The following is a 19,119-nucleotide window of genomic DNA, read 5'->3' as shown; positions in this document are numbered from 1 at the left end:
AAAACCTCTCACGAAGAAACAATACATTTCCAAGCACAAGGACATACAGGCAAACCCACGCTCGATAGCCTCAGTGCCCCGTCTCGGGTAGGAGACGCCCCGCGGTGCTGGCCAGTCTTTCTGGGATACACCGGGGAGCCCCGGCTGTGTGACAGGACTGTGTACCGCTTCATTCAGTGTGGGACCACAGCAGCCACGGGGACACGTCTGTGCTCACATCCTTGGGGCAGGGTCTCCCTTACTCTCCTGCGAGCACAGCCCGACTGTGCAGGGGTCCTGCTTTGCTGCTGGCTGCACTGGTTTGAGTCTGTGGGTGGTTCCTGGTGCGACAAAGCTTGCTGCTTGGTTTTTCTATAGAAATGAACTTTTTTTTTTTTTTCCTTTTTCTTGGACTTCTGTTGGCCAAGTGAGGGATGTGCTGATGGGACCAGCTGCATTCCCTCATCTCTCCCTGCATCAGGGAGCAGACATGGAAGAGGGTTTGCACCAGCTGATCCATTCCACTGGGCAATCTGTTGGCTTGATGCAAGCCTTCGGAGCCAGAGCTGGGGGCAGGGAGCCTCTGCTATCCCACCTGGGGCAATCCCAGGCTGTGCATCGCTAGGCCTTTCACACCTTCTCCACCAGGACTGCTGCCATGCCTACAGGGCTTGCCTTCCTCCCCCTCCTCATCATCATCCCTGTGGCCAGGGTGCCTGGGGTGGGAGGAGGTGGCTCGCTGCGGTCCTGCATGGTGTTGGAGGAAGTCCCCTTGGCAAGGAGGCAGGTTAGTCATTGGCATCCCAGGAGCATCCTCCGTGTCCTGGCAGTGGCTGGAGCATTTCCCCTCTGTTTGCAGCAGGAGCACCATGGAGGGCAGCGGGGGAGGAAAGATCCAGCCAAATAATAACCCAGCTGTGCAGGGGGAGATGCTGCAAGTTTTGGGGGTACACACATAAGCCTCCCTTTGGTGGCATGTGCCAGCTCCCTGAACACTGTTCTGCGTGGAGGTGCGCTTCTCTTCTCATCTCGAGGATGAGCATCCCCCCCTGTTAAAACATCACCTCCTCGCAGCTCCCGTAGTCGCTCTCCACCATGTCGGAGCCCTCATAGTTGGGGGGTGGAAGGGGCTGTGCTCGGATGTTGGGCTGGTGGCCCACCTCGCAGTCCGCGTAGGAGGGCTGGGCCACGCTCAAGCGCATGCTCACCCGCTTGTAGCCGGGGTCGGGCTGGTACGGGATGCCCTCGCCCTGCACCAGCTGGGCTGGGTAGTAGCTGATGGCTGTATATTCGTTCTGGCACTGGGAGGCTCCCACGTCCACGGGGCCAAGCGGCAAGAAGTCCTCCAGGTTCTGGTTGCTGTAGCGGGGCGGGATGGGAGCCCGCTTATTGCTCTGGTCCAGCGGGAAGGGAAAGCCCCCATAAAGAGCAACCGGCTCCGTGTCTGCTGGCGGAGGGGGCGGTGGGGGAAGAGGAGGGTGGGAGGAGGACGCAGGGGGGCCTTGAATGATCTCGTAGTGGGAATATTCCTGGACATCCGATGACAGGTACCGGGGGGGCCAGTAGGTTGTTTCTGCTGGGTAGACTGGAATAAAACAGAGTTGCGTTAGCTGCAGTTCAAGCTGTTGTTTTTCCTCTCTTGCCCTCCTGCTAATTCCTTCTGTAGGCTCTAAGCCTACAGGAGATGTGTCAGACCAGGGAAGAGAGGAGATGTGGGGACACGGGAGCTGTAGTAGCTGCCTTGGGAATTGAGGGGACCTGAGGGAACCCCTGGCTGTGTTGAGGCAGTGTTCCCACCAGCCTTCAGACACCCACTACTCTAGTACCCAAAAGACACGCTTCGTCACGCCATTCAGATGGAAGAAGGACGGGGGCAGACCAAGTGATCCACTGGATCTCTCCCTTTCCCTGTAATTAGTCTTGTGAACTCTCTTCTAACAGCATTGTTTGGGGATGGACTCCTGGATGGAGAGAAAGCAGTAACCTTGTTGTCCAGAGCCATGCAAGGTGTTTCCCTGAGGGGCTGATCCCTCTGCCTAAGACCATTGATGCAAATGCCTCCGCTAAAGCTCATACTGACTTTTAGGTTCTTAATTTTTTCCCCTTAGCTTCGTTATTCTCTTTTATAGGGTCTTTTGACCCAGGCTATGCATTAATGATTTCCCTGCTGATTGTGTATGAGACTGAGCAGGTTAAAGCTGAAAACTGGGATGTGCAGCTGAACAGGGAGCCAGTAAAGGATGCATAACAGGTCTTGGGCAGCATTTGCCCATATTTTGCTTGGCTTTAACCAATGCTGTTGGTCTCTCAAGTTTGCACACCTTCTATCCATTTGACAGGGGGAAGAGGGATGTGTAAGAGCAAGAAAAAGCTGTGGCTACTGACCCATCTCCTCCCTGGCCCAGGTGCACTTGATGAAGGACTCATTGTCAGAGTTGGAGGGGGGTGCAGCGGGGGGCAGGTTGGGTGCCACGCTGCACACGATGGTGCCCCGGTGCTTCGGGGCATTGGCTGAGTTGAAGGTGACGAACTCAGGGGTGCTGGTGGGTTTGCGCTGCTCCGGCGTGGCCCGGTCCAGGTTGTTGTGTGCTGCATCGCTGAGGATGTTGAGCTCAATGGGTGGCACGGCTTGGGTGCCCACACCCACGCTCTTGGAGAACTCACTCTTGGAGAGCAGGTCAGGGTCCTCCCGGGCCACAGGCTTGTGTGCTTTGGCCCGATGGCGGTAGCGCTTGCGGATGAGCACGAAGGCCGCGGCCAGGATGGCCACCCCCAGCACGCCAGCTACGATCTCCGCGATCTCCTCGGGGCCCACCGCCCACTGTGTGGGCACGATGGCAGGGGTGATGATGGGCTGTGTGCAGTAGTCCCCCTGGTAATCTGATGGGCAGATGCAGTGGACGGAGCCCTGGTTGCTCACGCAGCGCCCGGCATTTCGGCACGGGTTGTCTTGGCACTCCTCGGCCAGCTTCTCGCACCTGTGGGGAGGAAAGGATGGAGACAACCGCCGTCAGCCCAGGGATGCAGCTAAAACTGCGTCATCCCAGTCAGGGCTCTGACTTACACCAGCCGAGGATGCTCCATCCTGGTCTGCTCTCCCTCCCTGGCTAGACTCGTGCTACCTGCCTCTCCATGATCCTTGAGCATAAAATGACACTTTTCAGGAGACCTTGTTTTACAGAATGGTTCTATTTTAAAGTCATATGCAACAAATTAAAAAAGGGTACTTCCTGCCTCAGAGGAGGATTTGGAGCTTCTGGGGCGAACACTCCGCAGGGAGATGCTCCCATCCTGTTAAATTAGGAAGCCCAGGGTTACTCTGAGATGCGCTAACCTCTTAGGAAGTCTCATACATCCCAGGATCTGTGGGGTCTCCAGGCGATCTGTGGATATTTGCAGTTTGCAGCAAACATTTGGGGAACATCTAGTTTGAGAAGTGGCGAATGGGCATTGTTGTTGGAGAGGCTTTTTTGGCATTTCATGGAGCATCTGCAGAACTGAGACTGAATTTCTGATTCTCTGTCTGCTCTGCCCCACACAATCTAAATGTTCTCCAACAGTTCAGGGGACCTTACCTCCCAACAGTAATGATCTCTCCATGCTAGGGGGAATATGGAATGTTTGGCTTTTCTTCCTTTTTTTTTTTTATTGTAAAGGCTGAGGCTGAGTAAAGGCTGTGAGGTTTGGGCTCCTCTTGTTTCTTAGTCAGTATTTTAGGATGTGTGAGCTGGTGCGTGCAATACGTACCCACAGGCTCGGGCTGGACGACTTGTGATTTCCGATATTACACTGCCACCTAATGCTCAGCTGCATACTTTTATTCCAAGGGCGGCATGAATAATTTCTGCCTTTGCATTGATTCGAAGGACCAGTGTTCATCTTGGCTAAATGCCTAAGGCCGAAGGATGAAAGGGACATGATGCTGTTTGAGCCTGTGGTGGGCATCTCTCATGAGGCCGGGCTGGGGGCAGGGCAGGGGGCTCGGAGGGGCTGCGTGGCTGTGACGGGTGATGCTGAGCAGCAGAGCAGCCCCTGGGCCTGGGTTCAATTTGCAATTAACGCCAGAGTGTCTGGACTTGGGGAGGTCCAGAAGTCTGCAATGCTTGTTGGGTAGAGATCATGTCTTCAGCCCACCGTGGGGGATCACCCAGCCCGAAGCCTTCCCAGACCTTACCTGTCACCCAGGTACCAGTCAGGGCAGTGGCAGGAGTAGCCGGTGGCGGAGAGGGTGCAGGTTCCCCCATGCAGGCAGGGCTTGGACTCGCAGGGACTGTCCCCCAGCTCACAGCGCTCACCAGAAAACAGCCCAGGGCAGATGCAGGTGTAACCTGGAGAGGATGAGAGTGCTGTACAGAGACTGTATCCTCATGGAAGAAAGAACTAGCAAGAACAGGGAGGAGCAGGGCCTGGCACTGATGGCACTCACACAGGGCTCAATCCGGCTCCCTCAGCATAGGTACCTGCTGCTGCTGGAGGTGCTGTGGGGCTCCCAAGCCACCCACGGAGAGCTGGTGGGTACATGACAGGACCTGGAGCAGTTGCTGGAGGCTGGCTGGCCACTCTGGGGCGATGCAGTGGCACTACAGAGCTATTTAAGCAACACATCAAGCCTGTCCCCTGCTGACACAAACCCTCTCCTGCCCGGGATGCGTTCAGGGCACAGCTTTATTGCATGGAGAAGTTGGGCGACAAATTCAGGTTGAAGGAAGGGGAGCCTGGCTGGCTGATTCACAGTTTCTGACTCTGCTAAATGCAACCCTCTGTAACTTATTGTTCTCTGAAGTCTTTGCTCCTGCGAGTTCTCGCGGTATGAAGCGCCTGTCTCAACACGTCGGGTTTCTCTTGCCTACAGGAGGTGTCTGGTCGCAGCCAGAGAGAAATCCAGCATACCTGGGGACTCGGAGGGGGGCTGCTGCTCTTTGCGTTTTTGGCTGCTGTTTAGTGTAGCCCTAAGCGTGGGAATGTCCCTGGCTGTGCTGAGCTCCTGCTAGTCACTCGGCTGGCGGTGCCGTGTGGGAAGTTCAGGGTTTCCACCTTGCAGCACGCTTGAAAATTCTTTGCTACTCATCCACAAGCTAAACATCCCTGCTTTAGAGCAGAGTGAACAGATGCAGACCTGTTTCCACATGTGTGTTAATGGTTGTACAACAAGGACGTGCTGATTCTCGTGCCGCAGGTGCCGGACGCTGCTTGCAGGGCTGTGTGTGCCCCAACACGCGTGTTCCTGGATGCAGGGGTTCACACGCGTTTGCACCTGTGGTCCTGAGCGCTGTGGTTGATGTGGTGGCTGGTCTGGCTTTGGCCCTTTCCGCACAGATGCGTTCTCACGTGGCCACGTGGCTTACCCGGGCTCGCTTGCACAGACGTGCCTTTGCCTGTGCATGTAATCCCACGCCTGAGATCCCTGGGCAGAGCTTTGCATACACCCGCACTGCGTGCCCGTGGTCTCCAGGACTGAGCCCGCAACGCTCAAGGAAGCCAAACGCCCAGGACAACCTCACAAACTACACGTCCCTTGAGCAACCCCTTCACCACAGCGGTGTCCTCTGTGTTCCTGTATGGGACCATGTCCCACAGGCTTTTTCCTGGGCAGTCGGGCTATTTGCAGGGAAATTGATCACCTTGGAAGGAAACTATGGGAAGGGTGCTGGATGATTATTAATAAGGGACTGATTCCCCCTCCCCCCCCTTGTGCCCTCTTTGCAAAGCAAGCAGGTGATGCTTTTGCTTAGACTAGTAAGGAGTTTTCTCCTCTTGGGTTTCGAGCCCCTTCCAGCCCAACCAGAGGGGTTTTCTGTGCAGAGGGTCTCAGGGGTACGGCTGAGGCATGAGTGCCAGCCAGGCTAACTGTTCGGTACAGATGCACCTCGTGTCAAATAAGTTCACCTGAACCAGGCGGCTGCTGAGTCGACAGGGCTGGGAATCGCGTTCCCAGAGGCTGCAGGCAGGGCAGGAGGAGGTGTACTCCCTCCTCCGTCCCTGCTTGCTCACCATGCAGGGTGTGGGCTTTGGCAATGACACCAAAGAGCGCAGAGCTGCGGGAGCATCTCCTGCTCCACGCAGCAGCCCAGAAAGTACTGCTGTGCCCCAAGGAAGGGCCAAAGCGTAGATGGTATCTGTCTCGATAGACGGGGTGTTATGGTGAGCAGCCCCCCTGTTCCAGAAGCTGGGACTTGAGTGTAGGGCAGTGACACAAGGGTGGACGTTGCAGGGAGCGGTTCCTCCTCTGGAGGCCACTGCAAACTATCCCTGTCTCTGGGATGGGAGGAACGGGGCAGTGTTGAGACTGTCTTTGGCAAAGCCTGGTACCAAATCTCTGCGAGCACACACCCCCCGTATTAGCCTGAGACTCTTGGATTTGAGTTTACGGTTTTCCCATATCCCTTCCCATAGCCCCGGGGAGTCACTGACTGCAGTGGGAATAGACTAAGATCTTGGCTTGTTTCTGCCCAGATACTATCGCTGCATGATCCCATCTTGCCCGATTCTAGCCTTGCTAATGGCTCCTTAAGCAAAGAGGATGCAGAGGGGTGGGTGGAATTTCTCTTTGCATTTGAGTTTTTGCCAAAATGCTGCGCTCTCCTTGGTCATGAGTACTCCTTAGAAACAGCCCCCTGCCCTCTGGGCCACTGTCCGCTGGTGAGAGCTGGGATGATGATCTCGTACCCCCCAGCTGCTGCTGCACTGAGTCAGCTATCACTTGAGGTCCCCCGGGACAGGGGACCTCTGATTTTGCTCTGGAGCATCCCCCTTGCATCCATCATAGGGATGAATGAAGAGGCTGCATCTTTCCCACCTGTCACTGCTTATTGCTCTGAGATATTCACGTACCTCCTCCGTGAGTTTCGGAGCACATCCCATTGTTGAGGCATGGGTTGCTGCTGCAGGCGCCGGTTGGGGAGCAACACTGCTTTATCCCCACCTCCTCCACGACTTCCTTTGATTGCCCTTTTCCGGGCAGGAGAACCACTTCTCTGCCGTTGATTGCAACCACGTCCAGGCACCCTCTGAACCCCCGTGTGATTCTCTGGGACTGGAGTGGCTGCCGGAGGCCCCCGAAAAGCAGGTCTCGTCTGCCCTGGGAGATGCTACAAGTTGCTGGCAGCTGGAGAGACGTGTTTCCCAGTCCGTCGATGAGCAGGCGGACAGAGGTGTTCTTCACCTCCAGGAAGACTGAGTGCCACTCACCGTCGCTCACAAAACGTGAGGAGGAGAGGTTCCCGGTGTAGTTCCCTGGGCAGCTGTACCCAAGTTGAGGCACTCCATTAACCATCTGCAAAACACATCCCAGAAGTCACGGTTAGCTGTAATATAGGTAGCTGCTGTTCATGGAGGCTTTCAACACTTCTCTTGCTGCTTGCTTCCCTGTCTCCCTGCCTAAACATTAAGAGTCAAGATGAATCCCAACTTTCAGACTCCAAGAATTACCAGCTAGGCAAATGCAGCCTCTTTCACCCACATGAAGCTTGGCATGAAGCGATTAAAACCTGTTTAAGTGACTGCAACCTCCTTTATCTTGCAAAACACTATCATCTCTTGCACAACTTCACCCGTGGTCCTTCCCTGTGACCTTTGACCAGCGTGTAGGGAGGTAAGCTCATCTTTCCACATAACAGGGTGCAGATCCTTGTGATCATACTCCTGCAGCTCCTCACCCCTTCTCTCTCCTTCCTGAGCCTAATCAGAGCCCTGGTATTCTGACTATCCATAACTCCATCACCGGTCACAGATGGACTCTTGTTCAGGGCCACGTGGCCTTTATTCTGCTCTCACTGTCTTGTTAGTGGTGGGGAAGGTGCTGGAGCAGTTCCCCCTTTGGCATGGATGAGGGTGGTGAAAGAACCTCGGTGGGGAGGAGCACTGGCAGCTTTGGAGGAGGCAAGGAGGAGCTGGGAGGCAGAGAAAGGAGTTACTGTTGTCCCCAGCTCCTAACCAGTGTGCTGGAAAGCCAGGCCGAAGCTGCTGATGGGTGTTGCAATCCAATCCTTGATCTCCAGCTGATGGCAGGGAGACAAGTTATTGAGCTTCAAAAAGCAAACCTCACCAGTGTCTTCTGCATTAAACTGGAACATCAGAAAATCCTATCTGTGGCCCAAGATTCATCTTTAAATCTCATATGGAGGAAGGAGAAATGAAAGGTTAGCTGTGTGGTTTCAGGGTGAAGTCGGGGTAACCCCCTCTTTCACTTTTTCTCCCCAGTGCTTTGTTGATAAAACTTCTCTCTCATAGAAGCCAAGAGCCTATGGAGAAGGAAAAAAAGGTGGATGGAACAAAACATTTGTGGAAAACCTGCAGAGCTTGCTATAACATCAAGCAATTCACCCCAGGCAAAAAAGATCTCCATGGGGACATCGGAAACAGCAAAGAGTGGTGATGCTTGGAAAAGACTGGAAGAAGAGCAGTGATTATGAGTGTTACATTGAACTCTAGAGGAACCTACATATGATATGATGGGGCTACTCTGGAGGGGCCAAAAGCAGAGCAGGACAACAGTTAACTCTCAGAGAAGTTAATGCTATAAATAAATCCCTGTGGGAGGAGAGAGCAACTGCTGAAGGAAGGAAGAAGTAGATGCAGCTGGCACACGCCATGGAAGGGCCTCGGGGCAACATGTGTGTAAATCCCCTTGCACAATTGGCAAGCGCACCAGAGAACTTTGTCACTTCACTTTATCTGGAGGAATGTGATTTCGCTTCAGATGGGTCTGTAGATTGGGCTTATCAATTTCTGGGGCTGGGAGACAGCTGAGAACTCGATTCCCTGGAGCAAGAACTCACAGACTGCCAAGTCTTTCCCAGCTTGCCTGGTTTGCCATCCTCTCGCTGCACCCTATTTCTGAACATCAGGAGAGCTTAGTAATTGGAAGGGTGATGATGTGCATGCCCTTGGAAGAACTCATCCTCTTCACCAAATCTACAAACCATCAATTATGATTTTTTTCAATGTTTGGGCACATAACTAGAGTACTGCAGTCCAGAAAGCTTAAAATCTAGAGTGGTTTCTTCAGGTTTTTCAGGCCAGGTGGTCTAAGAAAGCTTAAAATCTAGAGAGGTTCCTTCAGGTTTTTCAGGCCAGGTGGTCTAAGAAAAGGTTTGATCCCTAAGATATTGTTAATAAAGTGAATCAGGGAAGAAATGATTCACAGACAACTTTATGGTGGAGGATTTGTGAATGTTTCCTATTGAAAAGCTTGTGGACATATCTGGGTACAGGAGATCATGGGCACACTGAATTCCATCGATAGAGTCTTTTCTCCCTTGAGTCTGTGCGTTAGCCCTGGCTCAGTAGAGCTTCTTGCCATCTCATCCTTTCTGAGCACCATCCTGAATGCTGGACTCCTTCTGCTGAACTGCTTGGTGACCGTCCTTCCCAGAGACGGGACAGAAAGCTGGAAACCCTTCTTGAGAAGTGAAGTTTTTCTCATCAGCCCTTTACAATGCAGCTTAAAGTCACTCTTAGAGTTGTATACAGGACATGGATGATGTTTCTCTGCTCTTGCTCTTAAGGAGCAATGGCTGTAGCAGCCGGAGCTCACAATACGTACTTTGGGCAGGTCCCTGGGTGTAGGCTGCTGTGGAGCTCCCTGTCTGTGTGGATCTTTTATAGCAGTGGAAAGAAAAGTATTTCAAAATAGGAAGATGGGGTTGTGAAACCGTAAGAAAGGATGAGGGAATTCAGGGACAGGATGAACACTTCCAGGTAGGTTACAGTGTGTGGATCTCAATGGGATTAGTCTCGGGGATAAATCTCTGTAAGCTTGTAAGTATGTCCTATGATCTTGGTCTCCAATTAGTCTAAATTTAATTGATGAGGAGTATACAAAACCCCTATTCTTTGGTCATCTGCTGCTTTCCTTCTGTTGCCAAAGTGGAAGAGGGAGATGATCTTTGAATGCTGGGTAGATCCAACCAGAGGGAGGAGAGCGATCAAACTGAAATGTTCCTGGCTCTGCAGGTGTCTTAAACGGTGAAACCACCTGAAGAAAGTGGCCAAAAAGACTAAGGTGTTGAGAAATGGCATTTAAGACTCCCATTTTGTCTGTTCTGTCCGTTACTGTGAAGGACCTTTAATTTGAGATCCATTTGGTTAGATGCATGACCTGACTGGCATATGCTCCGTTGGAAGTAAAGGCTGGTGATATTCCCAATCTCAGATCTCACCTGTGCCTTCCTCCCCTCTGCCCCATTACCCCAGCCCTCTAGCCCAGTGCAGCTGCCTTCTCTGTGCTGGAATGAGCCATAATGTGGTCTGGCAAATGGTTTGTGTGTTCAGTGGGAGTCTGGCTCCACTCCTAAGGTCTGGGGGGAAGTTTGCCCTTTGCTACAGTGGAAGCAAACCGGTTTGGGCAAAATCCTACCTGGTGAAGTCTTTGCCCTGAGAGATGTGATATAAGAGAGGGTTGGAGAAGCAATCCGTAAGAAAAGAAGATGATGTAGATCTGTGGTATGTATGTAGGCTGCCTTCACACCAGAGACTAGCACATGCATTCGTAAATGTAAAAAATTATTCACTAGTTGCAGCGATTGCCAAACTGTGCTTGGCTCTCACTTGGTCTTCCCAAGTCTTATATTTTAGCGAGATGAATTACTAAGGGTACTTATTGCACCTTCTTTCTGTGATTCCCTTCCCTGAAAGAGTAAGATTGTTTTGGGTTTTTTTTACGCTGGAAAGAAATCCCCGTGCATTGCAATGCTTACCTCCAAAGTGGCATGGTCAGTCCCATTAGCGTAGAACACGACAGCGTGCAGCTGGTGAGTCTTCAGGCGAAAGTGCATGTGCCAGGAGCCGCTCTGTGAGTGCTGGTACCAAATGTAGCTGTGGCCCCCAAACCTCACAGCCGTTCCTGGAAGGAGAAAGAGTGAAAGGTCTCATCTTTGGCCTACTTTGAGACTATGGGCTGTATCAAGCCTTGCCTCTTTTCCCAGCCTGACACCATAACTGTCCAGGAACAGTCCCATCTGTGGCAACACATGTACTGCTGCTATTAAATGCTACAGGAGATTAATCGGGGGGGGGGGGGGGGGGGGCGGGGGGGGGGGAAGACTCTGTGAAACTTTCAAGCTCTAAGAGTCTAGATTTGGCTTTGAAATTGCAGGCAGGGTTGTTGGTCACCGGACAACGTAATTCCAAGGGAAGTCCAGGTGCTTTACAGTGTACCGAGGGAAAACACAATATGCCCGGGTTTATAGGGTTGGATGCTACCAGGAAGGATTGCTCACCATTGCAAGAACAGATTTGCTCTAAGCTGTGCCGTGGGGTGAGGACACTGAGTCGGGCAGTGCTGTACGTAGACATCATGCCCGGATCCAGCTGAATGGTTTCCTTGCAGACACGGTGGGCGCAATCTGACCCATGACATGGCACATGAATTGCTTTCTTCATCCGGAGACCGACGAGTTGGTCCATCTCCCCAGCTGACACAGTGATCTTATTTGCAAGGACCCGAGGCTCATACAAGGAGCCGTGTGGCTCTCCAACAGCCAAGAGCAGGTCCACTCCATCAGAGGTAGCTGCAGGCTGTAAGCTGGCCATGTGGATGTTTTGGCGCCGGGTGACAAGGATGTTTCCCAGAAATCTCTGCAAGTTGCGCCAATGGTCCCCCACAAACTCCTCAGGGGAGAGGTGGCGGAAGTGTAGCACCACTGCCTTGTCCAAGGCCTCCTGCGTGAAGCACCATACGTGGACGTTGACGCTGGTGGTGGCTGTGAATGTACCGTCGCTGACTGTCACATTCAGAAGATAGTGGCCGTGGGGAAGCTTGTGCCCAGCAATGATCTTCCCATCTGCAGTGCCAATGGAGAAGAGCCCATCCTGGGGGAATTCTGCCACCAAAGTGTACACCAGTGTGTCATGGGGGTCTCGGTCCGTGGCATGGATCTTGCCCAGAACACCACCTCGGAAGGCTTCCTCGTTGGTGGTGATGAATATTTCCAGGGGAAGGGCTGAGGGGGCATACTGGCTCTGCTCAGTCACTTGTACATTTATAAATGCAGATGAGGACAGGGGGGGAATACCACTGTCGGAGACCTGTCAAGGAAAACGGAAAGATCTGTTATAGCCACATGCTGACTTACTGTCACCTCACCTGTTTGGATGGGCTTATCAGCCCATCTTGTGAAGGAGAGTCCCTTGCAGGTAGCAACGGGTGGAGGCTGTCAAGCAGTGGGTTGGGAATGAAGAAGGAATGGGAAAACTTGGCAGCAGTATTGGACCCCTGCCTGGAGATGGCCCCAGGGAAATGGCAGCATGCCTTCCAGCATGGAGAATGATTGAGACCTTCTGTTAGAGGTGGGGTCGCACTCATTTCTGTGCGTGCTCATCAGCAGCTGAGGCACACCTGAGTGGTTCTGATTTCCTGAGGATTAATCATCTTTAGAGATGTTGCCAATCTTTGGGGTTACATGTGTAACTGAGTATACAAAGACATAAAGCAGTTACACACATCAGCACACTGGCTCATCTTCTGGACAGTTTCAGCCCATGTCCCATCTCTGACAATGTCTGTCTAGCATGAGTCAAGGAACCTCAAAATAGAAAAATGTGAATAATCAGATTATAGGATAAGTTTCTCCTTAATCTTAGGCAGTTAGTGGTTGAGGTTTATAATATAATAGTACCTAGCTTTTAGAACAACTACCATTACTGAAGAAGTATGTACTTCACATGTTCTTATCTCTTTGTTTGTAATGGACTATCCTTACTGATAACATTGAAAAATCATTAATTGACTCTGCAACAACAGAAATCCTCTTTGAAGAGGAACTTAAACCACTTCTTAAATGACAAGGATAATTGGAGAAAGTTTGTAGGACCAGATCCAGGTCTCACTTTAAACTGGAAGTCACTAGAATGATGCTGGGAAAAGCATCTGTCTAAGGAAACTGCTGACAGAGTATTTCTCATGATCGCATTATCTGATTTTATCAATGCAGAAGCTGGCCTCCAGCTTCTTGTGGGCAGACTGTGTGGAGAAATGAGCTCTGGAGCTGGCTCTAAAATGCACAATTTGTGCCGGGATCGGATTTTTCCAAAGCCAGAGATGTTTCCATCCAGCTGTGCCACCCTAATCTCATTTTGTTGCTACTTAATCTGGCTGGGGAATTCAGATACCAGGACAGTAAGGCAGGCTCTACCTGGACTTGTAATAGGTACTGTTCTTTCATTCTTCTGTTCAGGATGGACGATGTCACCAGTAGACCATTTTGGGTGACATCAAAAGCCTTCCCGTCGTTGCCCTGGGTGATCTGGAATGAATATGGCGGTCCATTTTCTGGGGAGTCTCTGTCGCTCATAATCAGCTCCAGGACACTTGTACCCACGGGAGCATTCTCCTGAAATGGGGAAAGATGCTAGTGGAGAAAGGCAAACAAAGAGAAAAGGCCCAGGGGAACCCACAGGGCCCCTAGAGCTGCTGGATCAGGAACAGGGAAAGAAATCCCACACCCCATGTACATCTCTAGTACACGCAGACTCACGCCAGCATGGCAGAGACCCAGTGGTGGCAAGGGACTCCCTTTCATGGCATTATGCATGTGGCAGCTAAGCGTAGACAGTTGAGCTGATGCCCTTGCTTTCCTCTTGAGTCATGCCAGCACAAGAGTAGATGAAAGCATGTTTTGTCTACATTTCTTTCTGAGTGTGTTATGGGTGTTTTGAGTTTAAGCGGCGACTGGGCTGCATCCAGCAGACATGATGATGCTTGGCCATGTGCTTGGATCTGCTCTTTATGTTGTGGTATAGACATGGATGATTGCACGGGAGAAAGGGGCTGCAGGTCAGGCTTGTGTGAAAAGCTCCGTGCTCTCCGTACTGAAAGGACAGGAGGTGCCTGAAGCTACTGGAAGGAGAAAATGGCATCTGTTGGCAGAATATCTGCCCCTGCAGATGCTACCCGTTATTTGTGGCAATGAGCACAAAGCAACAGCGTGCTTCATCACTGTCTCGCCCGTCTGCTCCAAGAGTAGCCCATGCACGAGTACCTTGGACAGACTGGGAGAACAAACTGCCTCCTGGCTTACCTGCACCACCACGCTGTAGTTGAGCTGGAAGAACCGAGGAGGGTTGTCATTGACATCAGACACGTGGACATGCACAGCGACGTCACTGAACTGAGCAGGATGGCCGTTGTCTGTGGCTCGAACTGTCAGGGAATAACTGGGGATCTGGAGGATTTGTAGTGGAAGATTACTTGGAGAAATAGGGGAATTGTGGCTTTTTCACATTTATGTTTTACTCTGCTGCAGCTTGTTGAAATGCTTGAGGCTATGTATTGTGCCATAACAATAGCTTTGCTCTTGGCTAAGGCTCTCCATCCATGAATCTCAAAGCACATTGCTAAAGAAAATCAGCCTCACAATAGTTGCAGAGAAGGGAAACAACTTTGCCAAGATGGATGAGACTGATCTCGGCAAACATCTGTCAATAGTGGCTTGAGCTGCTACTGTTTTATGAATGAGAGATAGTCCAGATGACCTTTCGATCTCCTCCCCATACCTGTTTTCTATAATGCTCTGATGCAGAGAAGCAGAAACCAACCATGTTGGTTTCCAGTTTGGGGCTGACTCACCCAGCCAGCTTGAAGCACCAGTGGAGCAGACTGAAGCCCAGAGTTGTGACCACTGAAGGCTATGTTGCCTTCCCTAAAGCCCAGCCCTGCTACAGCAGTATCTATGAGTCTAGAAAACAGATGAATGAAAGACTTGCCGTCTGCTTACAGTATTGAGTAGAAACAGGAGCTAGCTGAATATACTGTGCTCCCTCAGTGTTTTTAGGCACATCTGCCTTCCTGTTCCCATTTTCTTGAACTCACCTCCTCCCTGTCCAGATGTTTGGCGATGCTGATTTGCCCGCTTTTGGACTGAATGGCAAAATGTCCCATTGGGTTCCCTTCCACGATTGAATATGTGATTTGATTGTTCATTGCTCCATCCAAGTCATCAGCTGACACCTGTTAAGAGAAAAAATATGCTAGGACCCCTGGCCCAAAAAGGCCTTGCCATGGAGGAATGGGGGCAAGACATCCTTGCCATTAAAGGGTATGGGTTTGGGCTTGCCTCAAATGAGGAGGAGGGAGGAAGGTGGTTTACCAAAGTGTCATTCATTAGTTTTTTTCAAGACAAAACACAGCTACAACGATGGCCTTCTCCTTGTCCCTTTCCTGACTTTACCACCTCTGTGATGGTAACAGGCTGGGCAGGGAACTCCACATGGAAATACCTTGGGCTCTGCTATTCTGCCCAGTGAAGCCTCTGCCTTCCCCAGGTCGCAAAGGTATTGGCCTTCTGCATTTTAGCTCTCTTGGGAGGTCCTCAAAGCTCTTGAGCTCCCCTTAGGTATTTCAAGCTTTCACTTAAAGATGTCTTATAAGGCAAAGTATTCTCCCTATCTATAGGAATTCTGGCATTCACCCTCTTTTAAAGTCATACCTAAATCTTAGATATTGAATGTCACGAACCCACTGAGACGGCTGTGTCCAAGGAAAAGTAAAATGCAAAAGAAGAGTAAATAATGCATAGCAAAATTAAAAGAATAGGTAAGGACAGCTGGCCTGGTTCATAATCATACCGTGAGGATGATTTCTCCAACTGCAGCGTCCTCCCGGATATCAGCAAAGTAAGGGTCTTGGATGAACTCTGGTGCGTGGTCATTGATGTCGGTTATGTTGATCACCACCATGGTCACATCGCTGAGAGAAGCTGAGCCCTTCCTTGTGCCCTCGATGGATAAGTAATACTCGTGACTCGCTTCAAAGTCCAAGCTCCCATTTATATATAAGGCACCTGCATTGGCAGATGGACAGAAAAGGACAGGCGATACTTTGAATGAATGGCATATGAGGTTTCTTGGAATGGTGGAGATATACAGAGATGATTGTCAAACTGACAGCTGAAAAGGTGCTGTTGACCTAACTTTGACCTTCTCTGGTTAAATCAGGGAACTGGAGGTCATGGCATCACATAAACCAAACTATCAGTGAACTGATTCTGCTATAACCTGCCTCATTCTGGTATCAAGTGTTTGAAGAAGTGAAACAAATTTTCATTCTGGAAGGTTTCCTGGAATCTTGTTTGGAGGAGATCTGGGACAAAATAGGAGGAGAGTCCAACAGTGCTATTGAAAGCTGTGACCAAGGCAGTAGTAGAACATCACTGAACTGTGCCATAGGCAGGATGAAAAAGTGTGAGATGTAGATTATTTTTTTTTTTATGGATGCAGAGTTGTACGGGAGAAAAAGGTGTGGTTTGTAAGTAAGGCTTGGGATGCAAAATAGAGAGAAGGAGGAGGCTGTTAATCTCAAAAAACAAGTGACTTGTCACTTGGGCTGAAGATATAAAGTGAAGGCATAAAAAAAAAAAGGGGGTGGGGGACAGAATGTGGCTGTGTACTTCAACGCTTTCCTGGGTTCAGCACTGAAATTGTCACAAAATTATTCCCTGGAAATGACACTGTTCTGTATCTTTTAAGATGTACAAGCTAATAAGAAGATTGTTGTGAGAAAATTTAGCAAGAGTTTTGGGGACAGAGAAGCTGAGGATGGTGCCATGGATGAGGATGTTACAGCCAAGGGCAGAAGGCCATTGATGACACAGCCAAGGGCTTGTTTCAGGGTGTTAACGTTGGTCTTCTGATAACGACTCTTATCAGATCACTGTGGAAACAGAGCAGTGCTTTATTTGGCTAGTAAACCTGGCTCAACTCCTGCTCATGGCTAACAGATTGGTATTATCCACATTCATTGAGTTCTACCTACTAAAGCTGCCTGTTACTCTGGGCTGCAGGTTCCTTGTGGGATCAGGATGGAGAGACTTTTCAAATGAAATCACCTTCTCCTGCATTTTGAAGTGGAAAAAATTCCCCATCCTGTTCTCCATGTATTCCTCATTCCCATGGACCTGTCTCAGGTCCCAGATGTATAATAGGAATCTTTCCGTTAATTTCAGTAAGATTTGGATCACTCCTTAAGTGACTTGGCTGCCAAAATTTAGGGTGGAAGAGAAGACTGTATTCCCTACCCTTGTGCTGGCTGAAGACAGGGGAGCAGAAGTGCAAGCCAAATAGTGACGAACCAAAGAAGACACATACAAGGACAGCCTTTGATGTTGGGTCAATATGGACCTGCTTGGGCATGAGATCACCTTACCTGTGTTTGAGTTGAGCTGAAATTTCCCGTGGTCGTTGCCATTCACAATTTCATACTTGATCTCTGTGTTTTCTGCATTGTCTCTTGTCAAGGCTGACAAGTTGAGGACCTCTGTACCCACAGCCACGTCTTCTTTTACCATGGCCACGTATTCAGGGGCCAGAAAAACAGGCAGATATTCATTTAGATCCACAACGGAGACAGTGACAGTGCCAAGAGCGGAGAGGGGCTCCGGGGTGCCCCGGTCCGTAGCGCAGACTGTCAGCTCAAATGCTGAATGCTGCGAATCCTTCAGAGGCTTTTCCAGACGGATCACCCCTGTGGTTTCCTCAATTGAAAAGTGCCCGTTGGCAGAGTCAGACAGAGAATAGACCACCTCAGCGTTGAGACCTGGAAGGATAAGGAACAGGCTGCATTAATTCACGGGTAGGAGTGCTGCTGGTTTTATGATATTTATTTTTTTTTTTTAATCCGTTAGGACTATGTGTACTTAATGACCTTAAATTCCTAGGGAAAATGGAGGCTGTATGAACATCAAGTGGGCCCCTGCCCTTCTGTAGGTTCCGGCACCTAGCCACCCTCACCATCATCATCTCCTGGCTGTATATATTGGTGATTCCCATTTCTAATGCCCTTGTTTTTAAATGTAATTTCCTTTTATATCTGCTTCCAAAGCACAGAAATATGATCTTGCTTCTCTGTCATTGTAAATGCAGTCTCTGCTGGAGAGGTTTATAGAAAGCTCCTTTCTTAGGAGCCTTACCTATGTTCCTGAGAATCTTCGTGTCTTCAGAAAGACCTCTCCATCCATATAATCTACCCCATCCAGATCTAAAACTCCTTTTCCTTATTGTGCTTATTCTTGATTTCCAGCTTTGGTAAAGTTTCTGTCCAGTTTGGATCCCAGACAAACTGTGTGTCAGTTTGCATTGTACATCGCGGTTAGTTACTGAACATGTTCTCAAACTCTGTCTTTGCGTGTTTCTACAGATATTGCAGTTCCTACAGGGTCACAAAAATGCTGATGCCAGCTTGCTAGTCAAGAACATGTCAGCGATGAGATCTAGGCACATCTTTGCCAAGATTCAATCATCTATGCCCATTGCTCCCTGTAGCCCTTGCCTAGGTTTCAAAGGTTTCTATTTGGGATGAAAGATGAATTCTACTAAAAAGTAAATCCCATTCTGACTCACCTTCATCAAGGTCTCTGGCAGCAACCACTGCGATAGGTGTCTTTGTTGTGGTGTTGTCAAAAACAGCCACGGCGCAGTGACTGGGGAAGAATCTTGGTGCGTTGTCGTTTGTGTCCTCTACGGTCAGTGTTATATCTGCCTGGCAGGAGCGGCCTCCGCCATCAGTTGCTTTGGCAACAAGATGGTACACAGGTTTCTGTTCACGGTCGAGGGGTGCCGATGTGGTCAGTTCCCCTGTTGGAAAGAGCAAGAGATGGTCTTGTCTCCTGCAACTGCAGCTGCAGCTTAGGAGAGCACAGAGAGGTTCAAGCATGCTGCCTTCCTGGGTGAACCGTGGGAGACAACGGAGCGGGTTTGAACACCATTTGTAATCCAGCTAATAGTGGTGATGTGTTCACACCACATTGCTCGGGGCCATTCTCGGATCACTGCCAGCCAGTGCCCTGGCAGGGCTTGGCACAGGGAGTCCTGCAAGTCGGGCTGAACTTCATGCAAGGGATGCCGTCAGGGGGAAAAAGCACTCATAAACACATTGTACTTCTAAATACTTTTATAAACCCCGCTGCATTAAGCTTTCTGTAATGTAATGAACCCCTAAGTGATCTCCAGGATGATCATCCTGTCTGTTTGGGCAAATATACTGCCCAAGGCCTGATAAGACATTCTTTAGCATTTAGAACTTGTGTCTTTGGCTCTAGCCAAATACTTGCTGATCTCTCCTCCTTGAGCCCTGGCTGTTAGCAATAGTGTCATTCACTTTAACGATGCTAATACCAACACTTGTAAGGAAAGCCAGCAGGAAGATGC

General features: G+C 50.2%; 1 protein-coding gene across 1 annotated transcript in view; it reads right to left on the bottom strand.

The window, feature by feature from the left end:
• Nucleotides 1–1,031: 1,031 nt before the first annotated feature.
• Nucleotides 1,032–19,119, bottom strand: part of FAT2 (FAT atypical cadherin 2) — a gene marked incomplete at both ends in the record, with an annotated part of 45,035 nt that continues 26,947 nt past the window's right edge. Inside the window, 12 exons of the mRNA XM_082490101.1 lie at nt 1,032–1,564; nt 2,365–2,957; nt 4,154–4,307; nt 6,811–7,252; nt 10,677–10,822; nt 11,199–12,006; nt 13,113–13,310; nt 13,998–14,141; nt 14,789–14,926; nt 15,544–15,758; nt 17,120–17,509; nt 18,313–18,546. Of these exons, the coding sequence (XP_082346227.1) occupies nt 1,032–1,564; nt 2,365–2,957; nt 4,154–4,307; nt 6,811–7,252; nt 10,677–10,822; nt 11,199–12,006; nt 13,113–13,310; nt 13,998–14,141; nt 14,789–14,926; nt 15,544–15,758; nt 17,120–17,509; nt 18,313–18,546 (3,995 nt within the window). The remainder of the gene's footprint in view (nt 1,565–2,364; nt 2,958–4,153; nt 4,308–6,810; nt 7,253–10,676; nt 10,823–11,198; nt 12,007–13,112; nt 13,311–13,997; nt 14,142–14,788; nt 14,927–15,543; nt 15,759–17,119; nt 17,510–18,312; nt 18,547–19,119) is intronic.

Source organism: Vanellus vanellus, assembly GCF_965231255.1.
Source record: "Vanellus vanellus genome assembly, chromosome: 13".
In the NCBI taxonomy this organism is placed as follows: domain Eukaryota; kingdom Metazoa; phylum Chordata; class Aves; order Charadriiformes; family Charadriidae; genus Vanellus; species Vanellus vanellus.
Note: the sequence above shows the minus strand (reverse complement) of the source record. Positions and strands in the feature narration are given on the sequence as shown.